The sequence below is a fragment of the Furipterus horrens genome, unplaced genomic scaffold, assembly GCF_987537825.1.
Source record: "Furipterus horrens unplaced genomic scaffold, mFurHor1.1.pri manual_scaffold_3, whole genome shotgun sequence".
NCBI classification, from domain to species: Eukaryota; Metazoa; Chordata; class Mammalia; order Chiroptera; family Furipteridae; genus Furipterus; species Furipterus horrens.
Window position 1 is genome coordinate 72215609 of NW_028327173.1, and position 24141 is coordinate 72239749.

General features: G+C 44.2%; 1 protein-coding gene across 1 annotated transcript in view; it reads right to left on the reverse strand.

Moving 5' to 3' along the window:
- ABCA4 (ATP binding cassette subfamily A member 4) overlaps window positions 1-24141 on the reverse strand; it is a 130229-nt gene that overhangs the window by 35203 nt on the left and 70885 nt on the right. The window contains exons 17-30 of the mRNA XM_090269755.1: window positions 21900-21965; window positions 19215-19304; window positions 17357-17531; window positions 15453-15584; window positions 14205-14344; window positions 13603-13740; window positions 12451-12644; window positions 11174-11258; window positions 8053-8258; window positions 7476-7524; window positions 3719-3981; window positions 2913-3037; window positions 2335-2433; window positions 1327-1513 (exon numbers count right to left, since the gene is read on the reverse strand). Of these exons, the coding sequence (XP_090125881.1) occupies window positions 1327-1513; window positions 2335-2433; window positions 2913-3037; window positions 3719-3981; window positions 7476-7524; window positions 8053-8258; window positions 11174-11258; window positions 12451-12644; window positions 13603-13740; window positions 14205-14344; window positions 15453-15584; window positions 17357-17531; window positions 19215-19304; window positions 21900-21965 (1949 nt within the window). The remainder of the gene's footprint in view (window positions 1-1326; window positions 1514-2334; window positions 2434-2912; window positions 3038-3718; window positions 3982-7475; window positions 7525-8052; window positions 8259-11173; window positions 11259-12450; window positions 12645-13602; window positions 13741-14204; window positions 14345-15452; window positions 15585-17356; window positions 17532-19214; window positions 19305-21899; window positions 21966-24141) is intronic.

The following is a 24141-nucleotide window of genomic DNA, read 5'->3' on the forward strand; positions in this document are numbered from 1 at the left end:
GTTTCCTTAACCACATTATTTCATTGACTTCTCATATAATGCTATGAAATAAGTTGTAGTTACCCCCAATTTGTAAGTGAGGAAATTAAGGCTCAGAGAAGCCAAGTAACCAAACCATGGCTCTCTGATGCCAATGCCTGTGCCCTTGACACTATGCCACACTGCCTCTCTGGGGATCATTCATTCATTGGTAGATCACCAGAGACAGCGACGCAGTACACCACTCTGTGCAGGTGAGCTGGGAGCACTGTTATCAACCCAAGACAAAGTGAGACTTCACCAGTCCCTCTGTCTCTGAAAGCCCCAGGAGAGGTTCACTATGATACAATACCCAAGAGAGAATGCTGCTCAGAGTCAAGGTTGCTAATGTCCCTGCAAAACATAGGTTGTTGATTGTGTGTGTGTGCATGCATGTTAGTTACACAGCACATGGAAAGCTTCTTAATTAAGATTGCTAAAAAGTGTGCAAATACATATGCATTTGAATGGATAGTACAACATTGGTTAAATGTTGCATAACTTGAACACTCACAGGCCCAACAATGAGAGGTTAGTTAAATAAAGTAAATCCAAACAGTGGGATAGTATGCAGGCATTAAAAACAAAGATGCATATTGACACAGGTGTATGTTCATAATATGCTATGAAGTGAAAGTAGCAGGTTTTCAGACAGCATTTTGAATATAATCCAGTTTGACCAGCTAAAAACCAAAAATTATTTATTGGTGGTTATTTCCAAGTGTTAGAATGATTTTTTTTTCTTCTGACTTATCTGTATTTTCTTTTCTTTCTGTTTTTTTATTTAAAAATTATATTTATTTATTTTTAGAGAGTGGGGAAGGGAGGGAGAAAGAGAGGGAGAGAGAAACATCCATGTAGGGTTGCCTCTCGCATGTCCCCCAACTGGAGACCTGGACTGCAAACCCAAGCATATGCCCTGACTGGGAATCGAACCAGCGACCCTTTGGTTCACAGGCTGGTGCTCAGTCCACTGAGCCACATTAGCCAGGGCAGTATTTTCTAATTTCTCTATAATGAACATACATGACTTGTATAATTTTTCAGTGTTTGATGGTATTTTCTTACGAGATTGCATAGAAAGTGGTGAAAAATGAAGCTATTAGTCAGCGACTTTCTCCAAGTGACTGGACAAGGCCCTGTGGGAATCCTGCTGAGAGGACCCAGGGACCCCCATTTATTCCTGCACCCAACTGTCAGTTTAAAATGTTATTTGGCCAGAAATTCAGGGGATACAATATATTTTCCCCAGTCCCTGCTGTTGCAGGCAGATCCAGGGACCCCGGTTCCTGTGGAGGGTTGAGGTACCTGAGGGGGTGGGAGCCCCCCTGCACCCTCGGGGCACTCGGGGAGCATGGTGAGCTTCTCCCTGGTGCTGCATCTGCAGGAAGGTGAGGGCTGGTCCGGTGTCCATTTCTGCCTCTGGAGCAGCTGGGTGACATTCATGGACACAGAGGGAGTCTTCCAGGGGGTTGAGTTGCCACAGGGGTACTCCCTCATGGAAGACAAGAAAATATTTCACAATCAGCTCCAAAGGTGATAAAAGTCCCTAGCAAAGAGAATTAGTGCCCAACCTTCTCCTTTTTAGCCTTTCCTCCTTGTCCTCAGAGACACACTTTCTTCTTACACTCCTGGAGGTTAGTTTTTGCTCAAGAAAAATCAAGTCTAGGTTGTTTTTTTTGTTTGCTTGTTTTTAATCGACTTGGTGTGGGGGTGGTAATAATCTAGTTTGTGGACAGTTTTATCTCTTTTTTCTCTTCTGGTGATTCTAGCTGTTGACAGACAACAAATAAAAGAGTTTGAAATTAGTCTGTTTTGGCCCTTATCAATAATTCTGAAAAAGACTAAATGAGAGAAGCAGTTAAAATGGAACTGTTAGGATTCTTGGTGGATTTCAAAGGCCCTCTAAAACTTCATTCTCTCTACTTAGAGCAATAATTGAAAGTTGACTACATATGTAATTAACGCCATCCTTGGTCCAATTAGACAGTTGACAATCCCCATCTCCCTCCTTTGCCTGTTCAGATATCTTTCAAATAGGTTGTGGGAAGCATAAGTCAATTTGGTATGGAACTTTGATATTGGGAATTATAGGAATAAAGGGCTGTCCAATGATGCAGGGACTTCCTGAGAGGTTGTGAACACCTTGGCATGCAGGTGTTGAAGGAGAAGCTGGGTGAGTGCTGGCCATGGATGGAAGTGTTGTGGAGTACAGAGCAGGATTGAGATGGGGCCTATCCCAACCCTGCCACCTCAGTACCCTATCATCTGGGTTCCCCAGGGCAGCTGTTGGTGTCAGAGCAGGGGTGCACTTACGGAAGCCACTCTTCCTTTAGGCAGCGGTTGCCAAAGCCTGGCTTGTTCAGGAGGATGTCTGCAAGTGCTGCGTGCCGCTCACTGCCTGGCTGGTCCATGCTAGATGATGTGGGAGGGGCTTACTCAAAGGACACATGACTGGGACAGAGGGACAAAGCAGCCAACATGCAACTCAACAGGTGTTTTGCTGAGTGGCTACTACATGCCAGGCATGCGCACAGGGCACAGAAGGCTGTATTGGAGTGGTTATAGGTTTTCTGGGAAGAGGGTAGCCTCCCCAAACATACCCAGGGATCTGATGGCATATCATGTCTGTGCTCCACAAAGATGAAGCTTCAACCACACACCCAACTTTTACTTTCTCTGTCCTTACTCCTGGCTGTCTTGGTTGTCCACTTGGAATCACCTTTTACAAGTGGCAAGTGGCCTAATTTCCTTTCTGATGGCAGCCCTAGGATCCCTACCATGTTGGTGACTATCCTGGGGCGGGTGTTCAGGGCCCCACCAAGCAGCATGTGATCCAGGAGCCCCACACCCCATGGAGGCAAATGATGACCTCTAGGGAGAAGTCTATGTACCTGAAGAAGGTGTACTGCTGCCCATACATCCAGGGGTGAAGGGTCAAAGCAGGATATTCACCAAAAGGAGGGATGATGACAGAAAGCATCAGCGCCAAAAACACAAACGTGGCTGGGAGCACGATCTGTGTAAAAACAAACATGGCAACGTGGGCTGTGGGTTGTGGTGTGCACAAGAAACACAAACACACATGCACATGCAAATACACACTCACACACTCATGCATGTTCATTCTTTTAAACATTTATCCTGCAGCCTCATAACTGGGTCCTGGTGGGAAGTCAGGCTTCTGGGGAACATTATCAGCAGCATGTGCGAAGGCAAGACATGTAGGAGAAGACAGAATATTCTGGTAACCATTGAAGAATGGTTGAAGTAGGCCAACACTGAGCATTGAAGAAGGCCAGTGTTTAGCCAGAGGTAAACCAGAGTTTCTTTTCCTGAATAAAAAGTATACAAAGAAAAAAAAGGGGACAATGACCTTGATATGCAGGGTCATTGCCAAAATGAATAAAAACATGACTTTACCCTTTATCGTAAACATAATAATAATATTAACACACTCACTATTATTCTATTTTCTCTGCTCAGTGAGGTTGAATACTCACAGAGAAGCCTTGTGTTAACCAAGAATTAAAATAAAGTTTGGCAAGGAGGAAAGAAAGCCAACAGAACTTAAAGGGGTGCTCACTGCTGTGTTTGAACCCATGTGCACAGAAAGCCTGGCAGAGAATGGAGAGCCAGGAGAGGGCAGGCAGGCCCTGGCCAGGAGCCACTGAGCCCAGCCAAAGACCCACAGTGATACCTGGGCCAGGAAGTCCTTGTGGCTGCGGATGGAGTGGTGGAATCGCTTGACCAGCAGCGCCTGCACATGCTGCATGAGGAGCCGCGCTCCCGTGTTGAGCTGGCCGCCCTGCTCCCCTCGCTTCCCAGAAGGCTGGCCCTCAGCAGGAGGAGCCGGCTTTGCAGAGCCACTGTTGGAGCTGGAGGCAGTCTGTATGACCTCCTTGCTAGGACCCGAACAGGGGTGTCGCAGGCTGATGGCTTCTCTTTTCTGCTGAGTGCTATCTGAGAATGAATAATTTAGAAAACACACACACAAAGTCTGGATTTCATGTTATTTTTTTCTTATTGCATTAGATATTTTTTCATTTAAATCAGGAACAAAACATCAAGCCGGGTAGGTTAATAAACTTTAAAAAATTCTATTGTTTAGTGTAAATCATTTATAGACAGAATAACCTCAAATCACTTATTCTCTATAGTAGTTAAAAGGAACAAGATAGATCTAAATGCACATCAAGAGATCAAAAACATAACTAAGTAGCAGAACAATATATATAATAAGATCATGTTTATGTTAGAGAGCACATACATATATCATATACAAAGAAACATGACATTTTCAATACATACACACATAACTGCCAAGCTTTGAAGGATCGCCCACCAACTGGTTGACAGAGGTTACCACTACAAGGCACAGCTGAATAAGGGGTTAGGGATGAAGTGGGAAGGATGGTTTTAGCCTATTATTTGAAATTTTAAAGAAAAACTATGTTCATGTAGAACCTGTGTATTTAAAAATGTATAAGGCACAGCTGACTTGGTTCTTTCTAAATTCTTAGAGGCCACTGTGAAGTGGTGGAAACACTAATGAACTAGGAGTTAGGAGACCTGGGTTTGAATCCTGATTCTTACTAGATAAATTTGGATGAGTGGTTCAACCTGTCTGAATTCGAGTTTCTCTTCTGTAAAATAAAAGTGAGAACATTTTACAGGGTTGTTGTAAACGTCAAATGAGCTAATACAAGTGAATGTGTTTTATAAACTATGGCAAATTGTCAGTTATATTGAAGCTATAGTTTTTTGTCATTGTCTAATGATGATTTGAAGAACACGTTGTTAGATATAAATGGAGAGTCTGGGGGACCACTGGTTGGTCCTAGCTGCTTTCTTAATCCTCCTGACATACCCCAGGAAGGGGCAGCTGTAGAGGCCACCTTTCAGTAGCCTTCTCAGACACCTGCAACTCAACAGGCTTGGCTGTGCAGAGGGGAAAGAACTTTCCCAAGTTCATTGACTTCAGGGTGCTGGAGTCCTAGTTCTCCAGTCTCTTCTCTCCTGATTTGGATTCAGATTTTATTTGTTCTGTGGCCAGCCCTCCCTTTGGACACGTGCTGCCTCTCTGCATGTCTATTCCTGGTGCCCCATCCAGCCTGGAGCCCACTTTCCCAGCCAGCACCAAATTCCTAATTAGAATCTCAGTTTGTCCCTGACTTTGCTGTCCTCTAGTGGTACCTGGCTATGAGCCATTCCCTTCAGAAGTGGCATTGACCTTCTTGGTACCAATTCTAGGAAGGTGTGACTCCAACGGACAGCTACTGGTTCCTGTAGACTTTTCAGACTAGATCTGAAAATGTCCTCTAAAACTGAGTCAATCTGAAATAAGTGCTTTTAGTCATCTGAAAAATGGGAGGTAGTGAGAGTTTGGCATCGAGGGTCCTAGATTTGAAAGCTAAACCCAGAAACCAAGACTCAGAATCCTGTGTGACTTTATGCCAGTCATCCAATCTGTATGAGCTCAGTTTCGCCCAGATGGGCTAACTCCTGCCCTACCCGTCTCACAGGACTGTAGCGCAGTTAAATAAAACGATGGATGTTAAATGCTTTCTAAAGTAGAGGGCTATATGAGTTCGATGTAAGAGCCGATTTGTAAATGTTGAGATTAGAATGTTGCTAAATCTTTTTTTAGGAGATTTTATTTATTTATATTTAGAGAGAGGGCAATGGAGAGAGAAAGAGAGGGAGAGAAACATCAGTGTGATTGCCTTTCATGCGCCCCCAACTGAGAACCTGGCCCACAACCCAGGCATGTGCTCTGGCTGAGAACCAAACCGGCCACCCTTTGGTTCACAGGCCGGTGCTCAATCCACTGAGCCACACCAGCTTGAGTTAGTGTTGCTAAATCTTAATCAGAAATGGCATACTCTGTTAAGACCTGGCATGTATTAACTCATTTAATTCCCTCAACAACACTAAAAGGTTGATACTATTATTATTCCTATTTTGCAGATGAGGAAACAAGTACAAAGAAACTAAGTATTTACCTAAAACCACTCAGCAAATTGTGGAGGTCAGGTTTGAGCTCATTCCAGAGGCTACACTTGTAACCTCTATCTTTGATTTTCTGTTTGGAAAATTCCATTCTATGCCCAGGCTGACCAGTCTTCGGATGTGTAATTTATTCTTTTGAGAGGGCCTAATTACTAACTTATTCTCTGCAGATAAAAAGTCCTGACTCTGGAAGCCAGCATAGCTTCTGCTATAAATTAGCATATTTTCATTCTGGTCTTGGTTAATGGAAGTCTTTGACTTTGGCTGAGCTAAGAGAATTCTATTTCTGTATCTGCAAAGCTGAAAAGAAAACATGCGGCCCTGTGATGAACTGCCCCCAATCCCCCCCCCAGAGAATTGCACTTCACTCCTCTGTCTGCCAGGGTGTCCACCTCTTCTGGCCACCACATAAACTACCTGGGTCATGGAGCACATTTGGGCCAGAAATTTTGACCATTGAAAGTTATGGGCACAGCTGATAAATAAACTTCTGGGATCACTTATAAAGCATGATGAAAACCATATTACCTTAAGAACTAGCACCAGAAACCCCAAGGGAGGAAACAGTTTTGGTATAGAGAAAGCACCGTGATGTGCTACACTGTGTAGAAGGAGGTAACCAGTGGCAGGAGCCCAAGACAGCAAAGGAGAATCACTACACAGCTTTGCAAGAGAGAGGAAAACGAGAGAAGAGAGGAGCCAGGGCCAAGGTTTTATCGGTGTGGATGGGTGCCTTTTGTTCTTTGCTCTCTCAGAAGTGGGCTGTGTAGTGTGGCAGGTAACCCCTCTTGCCCATCCACCTCCCCACCCTGACCCTCCACAGCTATGTCTCCTGCACTCATGAATGTTTTGTGAGGCTTGGGGGTTTTGGTAGAAATCATGGAAAGAGCTAGATGGTACCAAGGCTCACATATATATCATAGAACAGAGGACCCCAGAATTTGCAGGAATTATGGTCCCTGCAGTTTCAAATCTCCACAGGGTGCTAAGTGAGGATTCAGAATAATGTTATCTTGGTCTCAAAGGGGCCAGGGGATCCTAGCTGGCATCTGGGTTGTATTTCCTGTCACCAGTATCGCTAAGGACTCTGCAGGCTGTCATTCATGCATACAGGAGCTGATCAGAGGCCTGGTAGAGATAAGAGAAGGAGGTGAGGACGGTGACCCCACAGAAACAGGAGACCCGTGATGGGGTGAGAGGAGCAGGTACAGGGAGGCTACCAGCCTGATTCATCCAGTGTTCCCACCCAGACCTAACTGCATTTGTCCTTTCTTGGTCCTTCAGAAGAACCAAGAATGCAAAATGCCTGTTATTTGGATGTCAGATAAATACTGTGGAGGCATGTTTGCCTGCTTTGATGTTTCATGACTTTGTCCTTCGATTTTCAAGATAGAGTTTAGGGGAGCGGGGGGAGGGAAGGGAAAGCTGCAGACTCAGCACCGTACCAGCGAACAGGGGTCCTGAGTGAGAGTCCTCTGTGACCTTCAGAAATACCTGTCAAAAGGAAAAAAGAGAGAATTTAGTTTAGACATTTCCACTCAGAAAAAATAATGTTTTTTAAAGTTTCATTTATTGATTGTAGACAGAGAGAGGAAGGGAGAGAGAGAAACACCGATTTGTCGTTCCACTTATTCATGCATTCATTTGTTGCTTCTTGTTTGTGCCCTGACCCGGGATTGAACCCTCAACCTTGACATATTAGGATGACACCTAACCAACTGAACTACCCAGCCAGGGCTTAAGACAAGATCACCTTTGTTGGGTATTACTTCATAATGGGAAGAAAATACATTACGACTTTAATCTAAGAACACAGTCTTCCATAAACACAAAGCTGTGTACACATGGTGACCACGATTATGTAAACTGTGTGTGCATATGGACAAAGGCAGGAGGAAGCATGCCAAAAAATAAAGAGAGTTGCTACACTTGGGTGGGGATTTATGGCTTTTTGCATTTACAAAATTTCTCTCTAATGTGAGACATTTGCATGTCTTCTGATATCTGTAATCTCTGCCTTACCTCTTCCAGGGGAGTGTCAGAAATTCCAAAACTACTGAGTCCCAGGTCAGCCAGCGTCTCCTCCAGCTCTCTGAAAAGACTGGCATACGCCCTCTGCTTGAAATTCTTATTCGGAAGAAGGAAGATCAGTTCCTGACCAATGCATTCCACCAGCTTTGCCTCTGGAACATGGTGGTGAATCACATCCATCAGCTCATTCACATCTCCTAGGGCAAGAAAAGAGACTGAGGTCATCTGTTTTCCAGAACCTGGGAGACAGTGAGTTTCCTCACTTTGCTCCTGTTTGAGGAAGGGGCATTCTGTTCCTCAGCAGTGACTTTTAGAGGAGTAATGCCCTTTGATGTCCATTTTTTAGCTTAGTTGGCCTCATGATGGGTACTAAGGGAGAGGGAGGTGGAAAAAGGTGCCCCCCCCCCTTTAACTAGCTCTGCAGCCTTGAGAGGTCATATAATGCCCGTCTGGGCCAATTTCTCCTTTGTTCTATTGGATGTGCTGTCCCTTACAAGTTATATAACTGGGCAGGTCATATTCTAGTATTTTCATCCATGCAAAGAGGAAAATAATGGTATCGACTTAATTGTTATTTGTGAGGATTGGATGAGTTAATTAATATACATAAGAAACTTAGAACAATGTGCTTGGTGAGCAGATGAGTCTTAGTTGCTATTGTTATCATGAACATCAGCTCAAGTAAGAAAGCACTTGTCATTGTTGCTATTTTATTTTATTCCTCACCCAAGGATATGCTTACCAATTTTCAAGAGAAGGGGGAAAGGAGAGAGAGGTGGGGAGAGAAACATTGATGTGAGAGAAGTATTATATGCTCCCTGACTGGGGACTGAACCTACAACCCACGCATGTGCCCTGACCAGGAATCAAACCTGTGACCTTTCAGTTTTGGGGATGATGCTCTGACCAGTTGAGCCATATTGGCCGGGGCTGTTGCTCATCCTTATTTACCACAAGCCTGAGAATTAAGTCAAAGTTGCTTTCATTTTCCTGGTCAAGCCCAAGCTATAGAGGACTTGCCCAAGACACATACCTAGACCTGGTAACTAAGCTGGGTGAGAACTCCCCATCCTAAGTCACACGCCCATGCTGGTCTAACTTTTTGGAGGACTGTGTCAGTTCCCTTAGAATTAATTGCACCTGCCTCCACGAACAAACAAAACTTAATACCCAGCTCACAGCAAATTCAGGAAGGGGTTGAGAAGCTGTGGAGATGGACCAGGGGATGGAACACGGGGTGCATGTGGACATGTCCAGTATCAAGTATTGATCTGCTATCCTCATGTAATTGGAATTGAGGTTTATGCATAGCATGCATTACTTTAAAATTAAAAATCTAATTTTATAAAGTTTAAAGCATTTATCTGAAGAAGCAGTCATCTAGTCCATCATCTTGAGAAGAAGGTCAAAAGTAAATAAATTCGGGAGACTCGGAACCCAGCTCTCTTGCATTTCCACACTCAGTCCTCTCATGTCAGGATACCCAGTGGGCTCTTTTCTCTCTTTGTTTTAGAAATGACCCACATTGAGGGATTTCATGGCTTTCAACCCAAATCCTTCTGCCTTCTGGAAACTTGTTTTATGTTAAATTTGCAAGTTGGACTCAATTGTCTTGAGTTCAGGGATGACTTCATACAGAGGCTGGAGGGCTCCTTGCATGAGGAAGCAGCTCAGCCTAACAGCTCTCTGGAGGTCATGTTCATTGTTCTCATAGGAAGGAAATCCAACCTGAAGCTGCTGGATTCCCAGGAATTGTGTCTCAGCTGTGTGTGTCAGCCTTTCCAGAGGTGGTCCTGCGGGGCAGCAGGGAGGCCTGCGAGTGAGCGTGTGGTGCGTGGGGTGCATGAGGGGAAGCTTCTCACCACGCACAGTATCCCTATTCTCGTAGAAGAAAATAGATCTTTATTTAGAAATCAAGGAATATTTTTAAAAGTCACCCAGGCAGCAGGCTGTCTTTCTAACTTGATTTTGGTGCACCGCAGTAATTAGTACTTATTTTTAAAAATTATCAAATTTTTGACCAAGATTCCTCCTTGGAGGGGACCTCAGAAAACAGGAGAAACCCACACAGAAAAGCTGGCTAGAAACGAACAGACAAATGTCATCCTAAGAGAACTTGTCACATTCACAGCAAGTTCTGTAGTGCAAAGAGAGGGTGAGAGAGTAAATATGATGCAACTCTGGGCATTTTCCCATACAGTTTAAGCTTAGTAAAGAAGTATCGTCTAGTTTTCTTGTTTCATCAGATGTTAATTTATAAATTTCTCAGATTTAGAAAAATAAATTGTGGTAAGTTGGAAACTTTGATTTTTTTCTTTGATAAGCAGATACTTTCCCCCTTTATTAACCTGGGTCAGTCCATAGGTTTAGTTTTGCTCCTATTTGGAGATATGGGGCATGTGAGATTTTGTTTGCAAATATGCTTCAGGGGAGCAATGGGAAGTAGGCATTAATGGAGAAATGGAAAGAGTTGTTGGCAAACACTCTGGGTTCCTAAGATCAGATCTTGTGGGGTAAGTACTTCTGCAATGACAATCTCTCTTCTGCATCACCCTTGAGGTGGGAGCACCTTTTATGTGGTTTAATGCACCCTAATCCAAGGGACAATTGCTGGAAAATTGGTAAATTGAGGAAAGAGTTAGAAGTGTAATAGGGATGTGCAATTTTCCATAGATGTGGCACCTACACAGTGCAATCGGACTCTCAGAAGCTCATTATGAGAGCTGTATGTCACCATGGTGCGACCAGAAGGCTTCACCTGGCACCTTTCGAAGCCCATCTCTCCGGGCACTCAGGCATGTGGCCTGGAGCCAGGGCAGGAGGACCCCAGGAATGGAATCTTGTTTATGGGCAAGGGCATAGAGTGAAAAAGACTGATTCCTCATTAAAGGGAGAGGAACCTTGGGCACATGACTTTTAAAATCCTTTTGGAAGTGGAGGAAGAGAAAGAAGCTCAAAGAAAAAATTAAGCAATTGCATGCCATGGACTTGAGAAGTACACCAAGTATTCTGTTCGCTCCCATTAAAATGCATGACAGCAGAAGACACACCCAACAATACCGAGACACGATCACCAGACAGGAACCAAGATATGGCCTGCCCCAGTCCTTACCGTCCAAAACTTGTTCTGGAGTTATCTCATCTGCATGGGCTGGACACCTGATGGAGAAACCCTTCAATGCACAGCTACAGGTCCCCTACAACAGATGGACATTAGTCACTTCAATAACAGCATCTCCCTGATGCTGTTGTCACCACCATGCCTTATTTCTCACCACCAAGTGTGGCCAATACATTTTTCTTCATGGTTTTAACTATTACTTCATCTGAGCATATTGAAGGTGTGACTATTAGATTTTATCCTGTGACTCAGGCACAGAGAATAAGCAGAACCTCAAAGGATACCTTGGCTTGTCACTATGTGACAGCTGTAGGTCTGACTGTGCAAGACATTCTGCTCCTCTCTCCCCATGGATGCATGCTGGGCTCTGGAAATCTACCCAGGACAGGAAAACCCAGAAGCAGCCAGACACTTAATCTGCAGGGGCCAGAGGTATAAATGATGCTACAATATAGTAAGCATGACAAACTGAAGGTTGTTCATAATACTTTAGCTTGTTTACCTTCACCATATCCTTAGGAAGTAGAATCAGAGCTTATTCGTTTCATTTTATGTGTGCAAAAAAACCCACTGATAACAAGGAATTAAGTCATTTGCCTGGGATGACACAATTTGTCCACCTGCGGCCCAGACCTGAACCTGGGTCTCCTGACATGCTGAGGGGAGTCTCCGCTGGGTGGTATTTTTTTGGCTTTATTAGTCCCAGGTTTTAGTTCCAAAGGAAGCCTTTTCTTAGCTTTTACTTATCAGTGAAATTAGGGTTTAAAATGGGAACATAAATGTTGGAATGAAAAAAGGAAGCTTAAACAACTACTCACCTTAAAACAATATAACCTTGCAAAATAAGACATGACTTGTATGTTGTACCCAACATGTGTGGTTTAGAATTCTGGAGTATAAGAACCTCAGGTCATATATGCATAGCTCATAGACACAGACAGCAGTGTGGTGATGGCCAGAGGGAAGGGGGGCTGGGGGCTGGTGGCTGGGTGGAGGCAGGCAAAGCAGGGGTAGGTAGGAAATGGGGACATCTATAATAATGTCAACAATAAAGACAAAGAAAAAAAAACAACTAATTTTATTTAGGGCAGCATCTCTGTAGGAGGATTCAGATGTCAGTTCATCAAAATCTACACATGGTCTCAGAAACAAAAGAGGACAATTCTGACGGCCAGAGGCTGATTTGGGCAGAAATACCCAGAAGGGCAGCACCATGCTGTGTATTCCTGCTCCTCCAGGACAGGTTCTTTCCCTGGGCAGACACATACCTCACAGCCTGTTCCCCGGCTCTGGGTGTTTTTCATCTTGCGCACCAAGGTTAAGTAAAAGCCAGTGCCAAAGCAGTTCTTCAGGAAGAGTGGGGTGCCCGAGCAGTAGAGCCTTCCCTGGGATATGATGGCAATGCGGTCCCCAAGGAGGTCAGCCTCGTCCATGTGGTGAGTGGACATGATGATGGTTCTGCCTGCAAGGGCAAGGGCCAGGGGACTCACCAGGCAGGCCCGGGCTGGTCTGGATGGGAGAGGATGTACAGCAAGCTCCCCATTACATGGGTTCAGAAACTGGGAGTTAAAGGACAAGCATTCTCAGCAAAGTCCAGAGGACTAGAATAATAATGACAATAGCTAACATTGTATAGCATCCTGCATGTTGTAAAGCACTGTTTATCAGGCTTGACCTGATTCGAACAAATCATCATATATGGGACATATTTATCATTGTCAATCAGTGTCTACTGAGTTTTATATGCATAGTGTCCGGGTCATTAAGCACTGTGTTTATAATCTTTGCAAAGCACATGCAGAAACACATACATTCGTTTTTATTAGCTGAAAATGTCATTTTTTAAAAAAAGGTAATGAGGATACCAGGATGGTGAGCTGACCATGGGATTGAACAATGCCATCATCTTTATGGGCACTCAGCTCTGCTTGCTGTCTCTTCTGCATCTGCACCTGCTGATTGGCAGGTGCTATGATAGAGAAGGAATGTCCCATTTTGACACATTACCACCTGCAGCAGTCTTCTGGAGCACTGAATACTGGGCATGTCACCTTCACACCTGGTCCTGAATGACAATCATGAACAGCTATGGGATGTTTGCAGGTGACTTGGGTCTCCTTGGTCAAAGGGGAAATTCACCTAGAATTGCACCCATTGTTTGAGACAGAAGAATTGAAAGGTTTTCCTAGAATACTGTGGAATGTAGGCTACTCCATTAGTGATTCCCTGCTTATGTATGTAAAACTCTCAGCACACTTCCGCTGGAAGTTGGATTCATCCAAGTCAGTGATAAGGCCCCACTCTGAGTGTAACCGTGGCTGTTACTATCTACTCAGTTGCAAAATTTAAAGGTAGGAGAGAGTAGGGACTTGCAGATGAAGCCTCAGTGAGAGCACAGGGCACTGAGCAATGGCCACTACCTGAGCGATACTTCAGGAGCAGGTCCCAGATGGAGCGTCTTGAGTAGGGGTCCACCCCAGAGGTGGGCTCATCCAGAACAATCACCTTGGCATCTCCCACGAAGGCAATGGCCACGGACAACTTCCTCTGCATGCCACCTGGAGGAATGCAAGGGGGTCACAGGGGCTGTGGAAGATAAGGTGAGGAAAGCCCAGGGCCAGCGGCACAAGGGGGGCACCTTAACTCCAGCAGCGGTTGGACGCTGCCTCCTCAGATGTTTATACAGTATTCACACGAGTGGTGTACAGGCCTCTTTAAATGCAGGAAAGGCAACCTCTAGGCCTCTTAGAGTTAGATCTTTTGAAGGCTGTTCTCACATTTTAGAACATCAGAACAAATAGAACCCAGGCTAGGTTGTTCCACATGGAAAATGAGGCAGAGGAGGATGCTCTTAGATGCTCAGAATAACTTTATAGAGGTGTTCCAATTCTTAGGGGGTCTCCTGTTATCAGCCTAGGTGTGTGTGCGCGCACACACACACACACACACACACACACACACACACGCTATGCACTGGGAAACAGTGGGTATCTGTAGTTCTGTCTTTTTCAACGCCAAGCACCTGACAGATCCTGAGCTTCTTCATTCCTCTTGTGGTGGAGGCCTGTGTCTTCCAGCATGGCCTCCATCTCCAGCTGGGCCTCGTCCCAGGACCTCCCCTTTAGCTGGGCATAGAACAGGATGTGCTCAGCCACTGTGAGGCTATGGGATGGGGCAACGAGAAGGCAACAGGCTCAGCAGTTCCACTTGTAGCAATTTAACTTACAGAAATAGCTAAGGACAGGCACAGAGATTTAGGAATCAGGATGTTTGTCATAGTGTCATTTATAATACCAAAACAAAGCATGCTAAATATATCTAATAAGAGGGGACAGCTTAAATAGTACCTTTATAGAATGGCACAGTAAGTAAACATTAACAAGTATTTTATAGAAAAATATGTAATGACATGAAAAGATGTTCATGATGACTTGAATGAAGAGAAGGAAATCACCTTTTTATTAAAAAAAGGTAGTTTACAAAATTGTATGCAGAGTTTTACTCTCCTATATAATTTTAAAGTATATATGTACATCTATACATGCACAGGAGAAAGTTCTGAACAATTATATGCCGAAGTGTTATCAGTGGTTATCTCTGGGTGGTGAAATTATAGGTCACTTTTATTTTCTCCTTTTAATCTGTATTTTCTTCCTTCCTTTCTTCAATGACTATATATAACTCTTTAGATAAGAAATAAATGTCTTGCCCTGGCTGGTGTGGCTCAGTGGATTGAGAGCCGGCCTGTGAACCAAAGGATCACCAGTTTGATTCCCAGTCAGGGCACATGCCTGGATTGTAGGCCAGGTCCTCAGTTACGGGGCGCAAGAGGCAACCACACATTAATGCTTTTCTCCTTCTCTTTCTTCCTCCCTTCTTCTCGCTCTAAAAATGAAATAAAATCTATTTAAAAAAATAAATAAAAATTTGGGGAAAAAACAACTGAAAAGTCTCCTGCAAAATCCTGGTTTAAGAGGAAGAAGGGAACACGGTCTCCCCTCTTGGTAGAGGGAGGACTTCAGGACTGAACAAGGGGTTCCAGACCAGCCACCCAAGTCACTCTTATGAGGGAGGGACCTCAGTTCCAAGTGCCACAGGGACACCACTCACTGCAAGCAAAACAAAAGACCTTGAACTTAAGGAAACCAAACAAGGGTATTGCCTCCTACCTCCAGAGCTGGCATCCCTGAGCTGGGCTCCTGAGAACATGTGTGTTGGGGGCAGGGTAAGAATAAGACATGGGGAGGGTCTAAATGCCTGTGCTACTTACTGGTGGAACAGGATGTTGTGCTGGGGACACATGCCAAGGCTCTGCCGGACTGCATCCAGGCTGGTTTCGATGTCCTTTCCCCCAATGAGCACAGTCCCTGATGTTGGCGGCAGCAGACCCGTCAGGATGGACCTGCCGAACACTGAAGTCAGTGGCAGAAAGGATGGCCTTCAGCAGTGCATTGGGACAGCAGCCCCACACCAGGGCTGGTGAGACTCTCACAGTGATTTCTGTCCATGGCTCTCAGTTGACTTCAAACCATCCTTAGGTGTGGGGACCAACAGATTCCCATACAGGGCTAAGCACCAATGCGTACATGCAGGCCCAGGTGCTGTGACCACATCTTCCTTCTTCCTCTGCTTCTACTTATTTCTTAGTGCTCCCAGACAGGCACTGATGGGCCGCTGGGATTCCCATCTGCAGAAGAGTCACTTAAAACTGAAGGCCCCTGGTGCCAATAAAAGGTGTTCAATGCAGGAGTCAATGTTTTGCCTGATGCCACCACGACAAAGCACAAAGGAAGGGTCTTAATGAGAAGCCCAGGCAGTCAATATGTATTTATTGATTAACTGACTCAAGCCAAGCATGGCAATTACCACCAACCATATCATCTCTGGATCCAAAACATAAGGAGCCCAATAGCAATGTTAGTCATTTTGGGAAAATGAGAAATAATGACGCCTGCCTCATGAAGTTGTTGTGAGAATTAAATGAGTTAATACCTATAAAGCACTTAGAACAGTGTGAACATAAAGTAAAACTCAAAAATATTATTTTTATTAAAGATTGTGTTTTAACCCCCAGGAAAAGTTGCATTCCAGCCCTGGATGAAGTAATATGTTTGGCTGTGAAAGGCGCTGGGGTCCTGGATGGGAGTCTCTGACCATATCTGTTAGCAACGAGAGAAATCAGAGGGATCCCACGCTGCCCCACCCACCTCTGGCCCCGAGTTCAGATACAATCTCAGCCTATCTGAATTTGTCCTTAGAAGCTGCAGTCCCTGTTAATCAACCACTAGAGGGAAACAGAACCAAATATAATGGCACCAGCCCCACATTCCATTCACCCTGAACCGCCCTCCGAGAACATTCCAGTGCAGGGTGTACACTGCTGTTCCTTCCTGGGGCTCTGAAAGCAGCCAAAGGACTTGAAGACTGTGCATCACACGGGTTCCCTGCTCCTGGAGAGGGCCGCCTCTGCTGCAACTGGGAACCCTTAGCAGATCTTGTACCCCTCAGCAGATGGCACTCAGGTCCCTGAGCAAAGTGAGGCAAGCTTCCTGAGAGGTCTATGGTGAGCCTTCATCTTCCTTGAACTTGGATTTCCAGTTACCAGACTGCTACTCCTCTAGAAACTGCACCCTTTTTACTCTCACCAGAACTACAACCAACCTGCAGAGGCAGGAAAAGGAATGCTCTTTGAAAATAAGTAGAACTCTATAGACGGAGGGTATGTCATAGTGATGAGCATGACTTTCTCACCACCATTGATGATAGTAATGCTGGTGACGTAGGGGTGGGGTGGGGTGGGGTGTAGGCTTGCACTGTCAAAGACAAGAGACAATTGTGGGAGGCCTTGGCTCGTGCTCACACTGAAGCATTAGGACTTGGTGGCCTCAGGAAGTTACTTCAGCTCTCTGGATGTCTACTGCCTTGGCACATAAAGGGGGCAATAAAGCTACTCTACCTCCCTCTCCAATTTCTTGTGAGGATCAAATGAAACAATATATGCCAGCAAGCACTGAATACTGCAGTGAGCTTTACCCATTCCTGGGACACAAATACTGAGCACATTTTTGTCATGAAAATTCAGTGGGAAAGAGCAGTCTGAAGCCAAGAGCAAAAGAATAGAGCCAGAAAATGACAAGACAAATGGCAATCCAGCGTCTTTGCCCAAAGACTCACAATGTGGTGGTTTTCCCTGCTCCATTTTGACCAAGGAACGCAGTGATCTGGTTCTCATAGAAGGTGATGTTGAGATGGTCCACGACTGGCCTGCCATAGGGCTCAAAGGTCTTTACCAGGTTTTTCACACACACCCCAGGAACCAAGCCTGGAAGCTCATGTTCAAAGAAAGAATCTTAGAGAGAAAAAGTGAACATGAGGTAAATATGATGTTTTAATGTACACATCCTCTCAATTCTTACTTCAGACCATGTCTTCTGCCTGTAATTTCACCTGGCCCCATGGCTGTGGCTATGAGCTTTCTAAGGATGACTATAGAATAATAATGGTAATAATAGTACCTAATGTTTGTTGAATAGTTACAATGTGCCAGGCACTCTTTCAAGTGCTTTATATAGAATACCTCATTTCACCCTTTAACAACCCAGTGAGGTACATATTATTATGCCCACAGAGACATCAGGAGTCTGATCAAGGTCACAAAGTTCATGAGTAGCAGGGCTGGGATTTGAACCTGGAGTACACTTACTGTCTATATGGGGAGTTAATCTTAAAATCAATTTTCAATTACAGGACCTATTTACAACAGTCTGTGAGGCATCTTCTCATGGATTTCTGGTGGCTCCTCATCTTCTCAAAACATTGTCCTTCAGACTCTCCCATGTCCTTTCCTGAAGCCGCCATTCTTCTGGTCATCTTGGCTCAAATCTTTGAGGCAACTTTGACTAAGCTGACCTATTGTTCCTCAGAAACTCCAGAGTTTCTCCAGTTAAGTGCATAGGACAGTCCACTTTTCCTCATTACTGTCCTTCAAACTCAACCCCTCTACTTTTCTACTCCATATTCCTCTCCATTGCAGACCCTCATTACCTTGGTGTCTGTCCACCTCTCCCTGGCTTCCAGTCTCTCCTTGCTTTAATTCACCCTATAAGGCACTATTTACTTTGTCATTTTCACATTGTAGTTCTGAGCATTTACTCCCCTGCAGAAAACATTCCAATACTTCTTTTTCTGTGCCTCCTGGCCTCCCCCTATAACTGAGGTGGGACCAGCAGCCTCCAGCCCCTTGATTTCAGCCTTAGAGCTACACCCTGGGAGGAGGGTCTTCCAAGAGGTGCTACTGGCTGCAAGCCACCTCTCTGAGGAGCTGTGGGTCACCTACCTCCACCTGGTAGAATGGCACCTGGGGCGGGCCAGAGGCATGGAGGCCGGGCCCTCTCATGTCACATTGGGCTAAGTCCAGGGGCCAGGCTGCCTTTCTAAACCCAGAGTGAGAACAGCAAGAGCATGCAATGCATATGCTTAGGAAACAGAGAACATTGAGAGAAGGACAGACTGGTTCAGGAGGGAAGGTAAGGGAGGCAAAGGCCAGGGAAACACTTCTGTCCTAGTTCCTCAGTTCCGGAATCATTAGGTACCCTCTGCAGTCAGGAAAGGCTTTCGATGGCTTGAATGAATGGGCTTCTAGATTTATGAAGCACAAGTGAAGGCAGTACCACTACACTCTTCCCCCCTGTGCACAGAAGCGTTTATTTTTGTCTTTCCTTATAGCTCATATCCGCCTTAAGTCCCAGTGACCCAAGTTATTGTTCTTGCTAAATCCTCGGAAATCAGCACATTTGTGCAACTCACTTGGGATTTGCCTAACAAGGGCACAAATGCACCATATATTTGGTATTTGCTTTCTCCAGGAAATAGGCATTCATGTCTGGCCAGACCATTCATTCCTCAAATGTGCAGCTGGACCCTGGAGAAGGGTTTAACCCTTGTCAATAGAGAGAGTCAGTTACATGGGTTCCCTTGCTCCCCAGTTCTGAGGCCCTTCTCCTTGCTTCTGCTTCTTTACTGAGGTTTTTACCATTTATTCCTTCTGGGTGTTCTGGGTCCTCCATTTCCTCTGTTATGGGTTCCGTCTTTTCCAGGGCCCTTTCTTCTCTGGTTGAACACCCTGCAACAACCAGAAGCCACTGTTACTGTCCTGGTGAGAGCTGTGAATCAGTAAGTCAGGAAAGGAAGGGAGAAGGGCAGGGGCTGGGGGAGGGGGCAGAGTTTTCTACCATAACTGGGAAACACAGTTCCCTCAAAAGGCCAATCAGCAATCCTAGAGATCTGCCCTGAGCTCAGCCCTGCCAACCTCTGTGAGGTCTGTGAGGTTCTGAAAGTGGCCAGCGGTGCCCCCCGTGGCCCACATTGTGTCACCTCTGCCAAGCCCAGAGGGAGGTTTGTTTTTTTTCTTCTTTAAACAGGAGTTTCACCTCATTTTCTTAACATTCCAGGAGAGGCCCACAATTTCAGACATTGTGAGTAAAAATATATATGAACAAAACCAGGACTGAATTTGAAGTGGGTTAATTTTCTTTAGCACACCAACAGCACTTCTCACTCCAATCCCAAACATGTCTAAGTCATGGTGAGCCCTGAGTAAAAGTACACTCAAGGTGATATGATGAGCAGCCAGCTTAATTTACAGGTTGAGAAATGGTTTACCAGAGAAATCTACTTTTATGGATATTAAATATTTTGGGATTAACACCAGAGTTGAGGTCCAGGCTTGCATAAATTGTGAAGTAGAGTCTAAACACTCTCTCTCTCACACACACACACACACACACACATACACACATCACATATGCATGTCACACACACACTTTCCCACATTCACACATACTCTAACACAACACACCCACCCTCCCCTACCTTACCCACCCCACCCCCCACACACACAAAGGCATTTTTTTGTAACTTTGTCATTTGGTTTAAAAGGACATCAGGGCATCTTGGAAGGGAAGAGAAGCAGGAGAGAGAGCCAGACAGAGAGGACAGCAGGCGCAGGAGGAAACCACTGTCACTAAGCTTGTAAAGGCTCCAGCCCCAAGGGTACCCACAACATCAGGTTGAGTTTTCATGTGGCAGCCAGCCAGGGCCTCTCTTGTCCACGGCCCTCTGTATACTTGCAGGGTGTGTGGCAGAGGGGCAAGTAATGGGCCTCCGGTACTTCCACTTTTGCTTCCTGAGGGATTTTTATATCTATTGTCCACAATTCCTTTAACAACTTTATTAACTATGATGCTGTGCTAATGTGTAATAAAAGAGCAGGAGGAAATACTCTTCTAACTAGTTTAGTCAATGGAGTGAGTTCCTTGTCAGGAAATGTGGGTCCCAGTTCCAGATTTTGTCCCAAGTGACCAATGGGAACTTGGCCAAGACACTGGATGTCTCTCGGGCTCTATTTCATCTGTGAAAGGAAGGGGTTAGGTGGAGAAGCTCAGCTCTTTTCTGATGCTAGAGAGATTTAGGAATCTATTTTGGTCCAGCCTGTGAGACAGGTGAAAAATATTTGGCTTTTGTTGGCAAAAATATGTAATTCATTTTTGAAGGAGAACATTTGTCTTAAGATTTTTTGTTTTGAGAGGCAGATTATCTCCTGAGATTGTAGAGAAAAAGAAAATACCCACAAATTCTGATAATCATTGAAATTAGAAACATTTCAGGAACACAATCCTGTGTTAAAAATTCCCATTTATAACATTATAGACTTATAAAATTCCCATTTATAACTTAATGGATTATAAATTTATTATAGTAGAAATATAAAAGTTTATAGATAAGACAGACAAACCAACATAATGGAAAAATACTGAGCTGTGGAAGTACTGTTTGTTTGAATTGTTAAAAAAGGAGAAAGAAAGAAAAAACCCACCCAAGCCTTTAAAAGGCCCTAGGCTAATCCCCTAGAGAAAACAAACACCTATATTAGTGCTTACAGGATAAATCCTGGGCCAGGCCCAATAACACAAAGTTAAAAGCAGGTAGATGAGGAACAAACAGATTGGAAAATATTTCCTTTGTTCCCAGAACCTCCCAGCTCTTGGGTCAGAAATTTCACTGCCATCTCATACCTCACTGAACAATCTGTGGTTTTCCCCTCAGGCCTCCTGCACTGTTCAGTAGGAAAGGTAACTTTTATCAAAGAGGCATTCTGGGCAAATGCCCTTCTAGCCCTCTTCCCCAACCACCTCAAAGATCAGTACTACGAAAGCCTGAGAGTATTTGCCTTAAAGATCACAGCTCCGTCCCAGCCTCTGCTTGGGTCCTTACCTTAAAAGAGTGAATGAGTTCATATTTTGAAAAAGTGATGAGCAAAAAAAGCGGAAGGGAAGGCAGCAGAGATGAATGTAAAGGTTCCTTCATGATTCTGAGGACCTCCTTGCTTTAAATTGAGAAGCAGCAAAAGTCATTTGTACCCTGAAGTGATTTGGCCTTTTTCTAGGAAAATTTAATCCACTGGGCACAAGGTGTTCAGGACACAGGGTTTATCAATGCTCAGCCACTCACCCTGGCCCAGCGACTCACAGAAGGTGGGCTCCCAGAGTCTGTGTGGTGGCTGAGCTCCCAGGAGGCAGCAGAGTCAATCAATCAGGAATCACACACGTGATATAAGAACCACTTCTATAACCCACACATATCCCAATCATAGCCAGAAAAGCTAGTTTCAAACATTAAAGTGTTTTTTAAATTTTATGTTTAAATTAAAAATACTCACCTTCACCACCAAGCCAATAGGACTCCTGTAGAAGGAAGTACCAAGGAAGTGGGGTTCCATAGTCCCCTAAAAATAGGTAGGAAAATAAAGACAGAAAATCCAGGTTATCCTGTCTTACCATAGTTCTATAATATCTAGAATTTATCTATCTAAACCTCAAATTGTCACTATAGATATTTACAGTTCATAAGCCATTACACAGCTATCCAAAGACTACTCCTTCCAACATGTTTTAATTTGAAAGGTCATGGTTTTTTTGGTGGAACCAAAAATGGTTGACATTAGTTTTCTAAAAAAAATTTTATTAAAGAATTTAATGTTGTCCTTTTAAATAATTCTCATATAATAATGGTGATAATCACTAACATTTGTTAGATGCTATTTCTGTGTCAGGCATTACTGTAAACATTTTCCATATGTAAAATAATTTAATCCTCAAAATGATCCTAGAAGATAGGTGACATTTTTATGGATAAGGAGGCACAGTGAGTTTGAATAATCTGCCAAGGTCACAGCTAATTAACAGAGGTGTAGGCATGGTAACACTGCTAAACTAATTCTAATATCACTGATTTAACCACCCTACTCTTGGAACCACCTGGGTTTCAAGGAAGAGATTCCCAGATTTCTAGCCCAGTTCTCTTAGCAAGCTTTGCATCCCATAAAATGTTGGTTTTGCGAGAATATTATCTTTGCTTATTTAATAGTTATACCAGGTATTATGGCCACTGCCAGACTGTAAGCTCCTTTAGGGCAGGCCTGGGTCTATTTTTTCAACCATTCTTTTCCCAGAATCTGGTGGTGAAGCTGACACATAGGTGCTGCTCAGTAAATAGTTCTTAAACAAACTTAAGCTTTAGCTTGGCTAAAATAAAGCTCTTGAATTATGCACAAATTTTATTCTCAATCCAACTACTTTTCATTTATTGCCTTCTAATGGCCCAGTGAGATAGAAAAAACTGCAGCTGAGCAAGGTCAAGCGTATTGCTCCAAGTCACTGTTACGGGCTGAATTGTGTAGCACCCCTGCACTCCGCACCAAAAAATGGGATGTTGCGGTCTATGGTAGAATACAAAATATACTTGGTCTTCATTACCAGTTTCTGGCAGAGCTCCTAAAACCCTTGGATTTTCCTGAATGAAAGGAGTGCCTTTTGTTATTCATAATGAATCCAGTTGTCAGCCACACCTGAATTTATGCTAACTAGGTGACTCTGTGGGGTCCCTTAAATAACTTTATGATGGGACACACACACACACACACACACACACATACACACACCCCGTGAAAAATCAAACATGTAAAAAGAGGATGGGAACTTTCAGCCTCACTTCCCATCTCTGGGGAGGGGAGAGGGACTGGAAATGGGGCATCAAAACTTAAACAATAAAATTCATGGAGCTTCCAGGTTGATGGGCACATCAAGGTGCTTGGAGGGTAATGTACCTGGACAGAGGAGGGAAGTTCTACGCACCGCCCCTCCTGTACCTCACCCTATGCACCTTTTCCATTTACCTGTTTCTGCCATGGAGAGAGAATGCGAAAATGAATGGATGAGCCCGTGGGTTACCAAGCAGGAGAGAGAGTGCAAGAACTTTGTTAAGCTGATTATATTATCTTGAGCCTGGGAAGAACCAGGAGCTTTTTCAAAATTACGAATCAACTTTCCAATCCTTCATGTGCTGGTGTTGGATCCTCGCCTTAAACAATTCATTTTCTAGACCTTCTGGAGTTCTTCCCCTTTACAGTCATCATCTCAGTTCCTATTGCACATACCTCATAGTGGAAGCACCTCCCCCTGTGCCATCTTAGCTTTTACTGGTCATGTGCCCAGCAGAGGAATTTCTCCTGCTGTTTTATTCCTTCCCTGGTAATGACAGGTAACAATACTTCCTGCCCACTTTGGAGATTGGGTCCCAAGGACAGAGGATGTAGTGGTCTCATGGGAAGTGTGTAAAACTGTAGCTTCCTAATGAAGCAAGCTTATTATCCAATTCAGCTCCCCAGTTTATTATACTTAATAATGTTTGATTTCCTTTGCTCCCTTCCTTTATTAATATCTAGCCACCTACATTAATGGGAGCAGTCTTGTGGAACTGAACCTATGGGTCTGCAATGATTCTGGGTGGTTACTATCAGAATTGAATTGAATTGTTGAACACCCAGTTAATATTGGAGATTTTTTCGGTGTTGGAAAAATGACACATTTGGTATCAGAAATTGTGTCAGAAAAAAGGACACC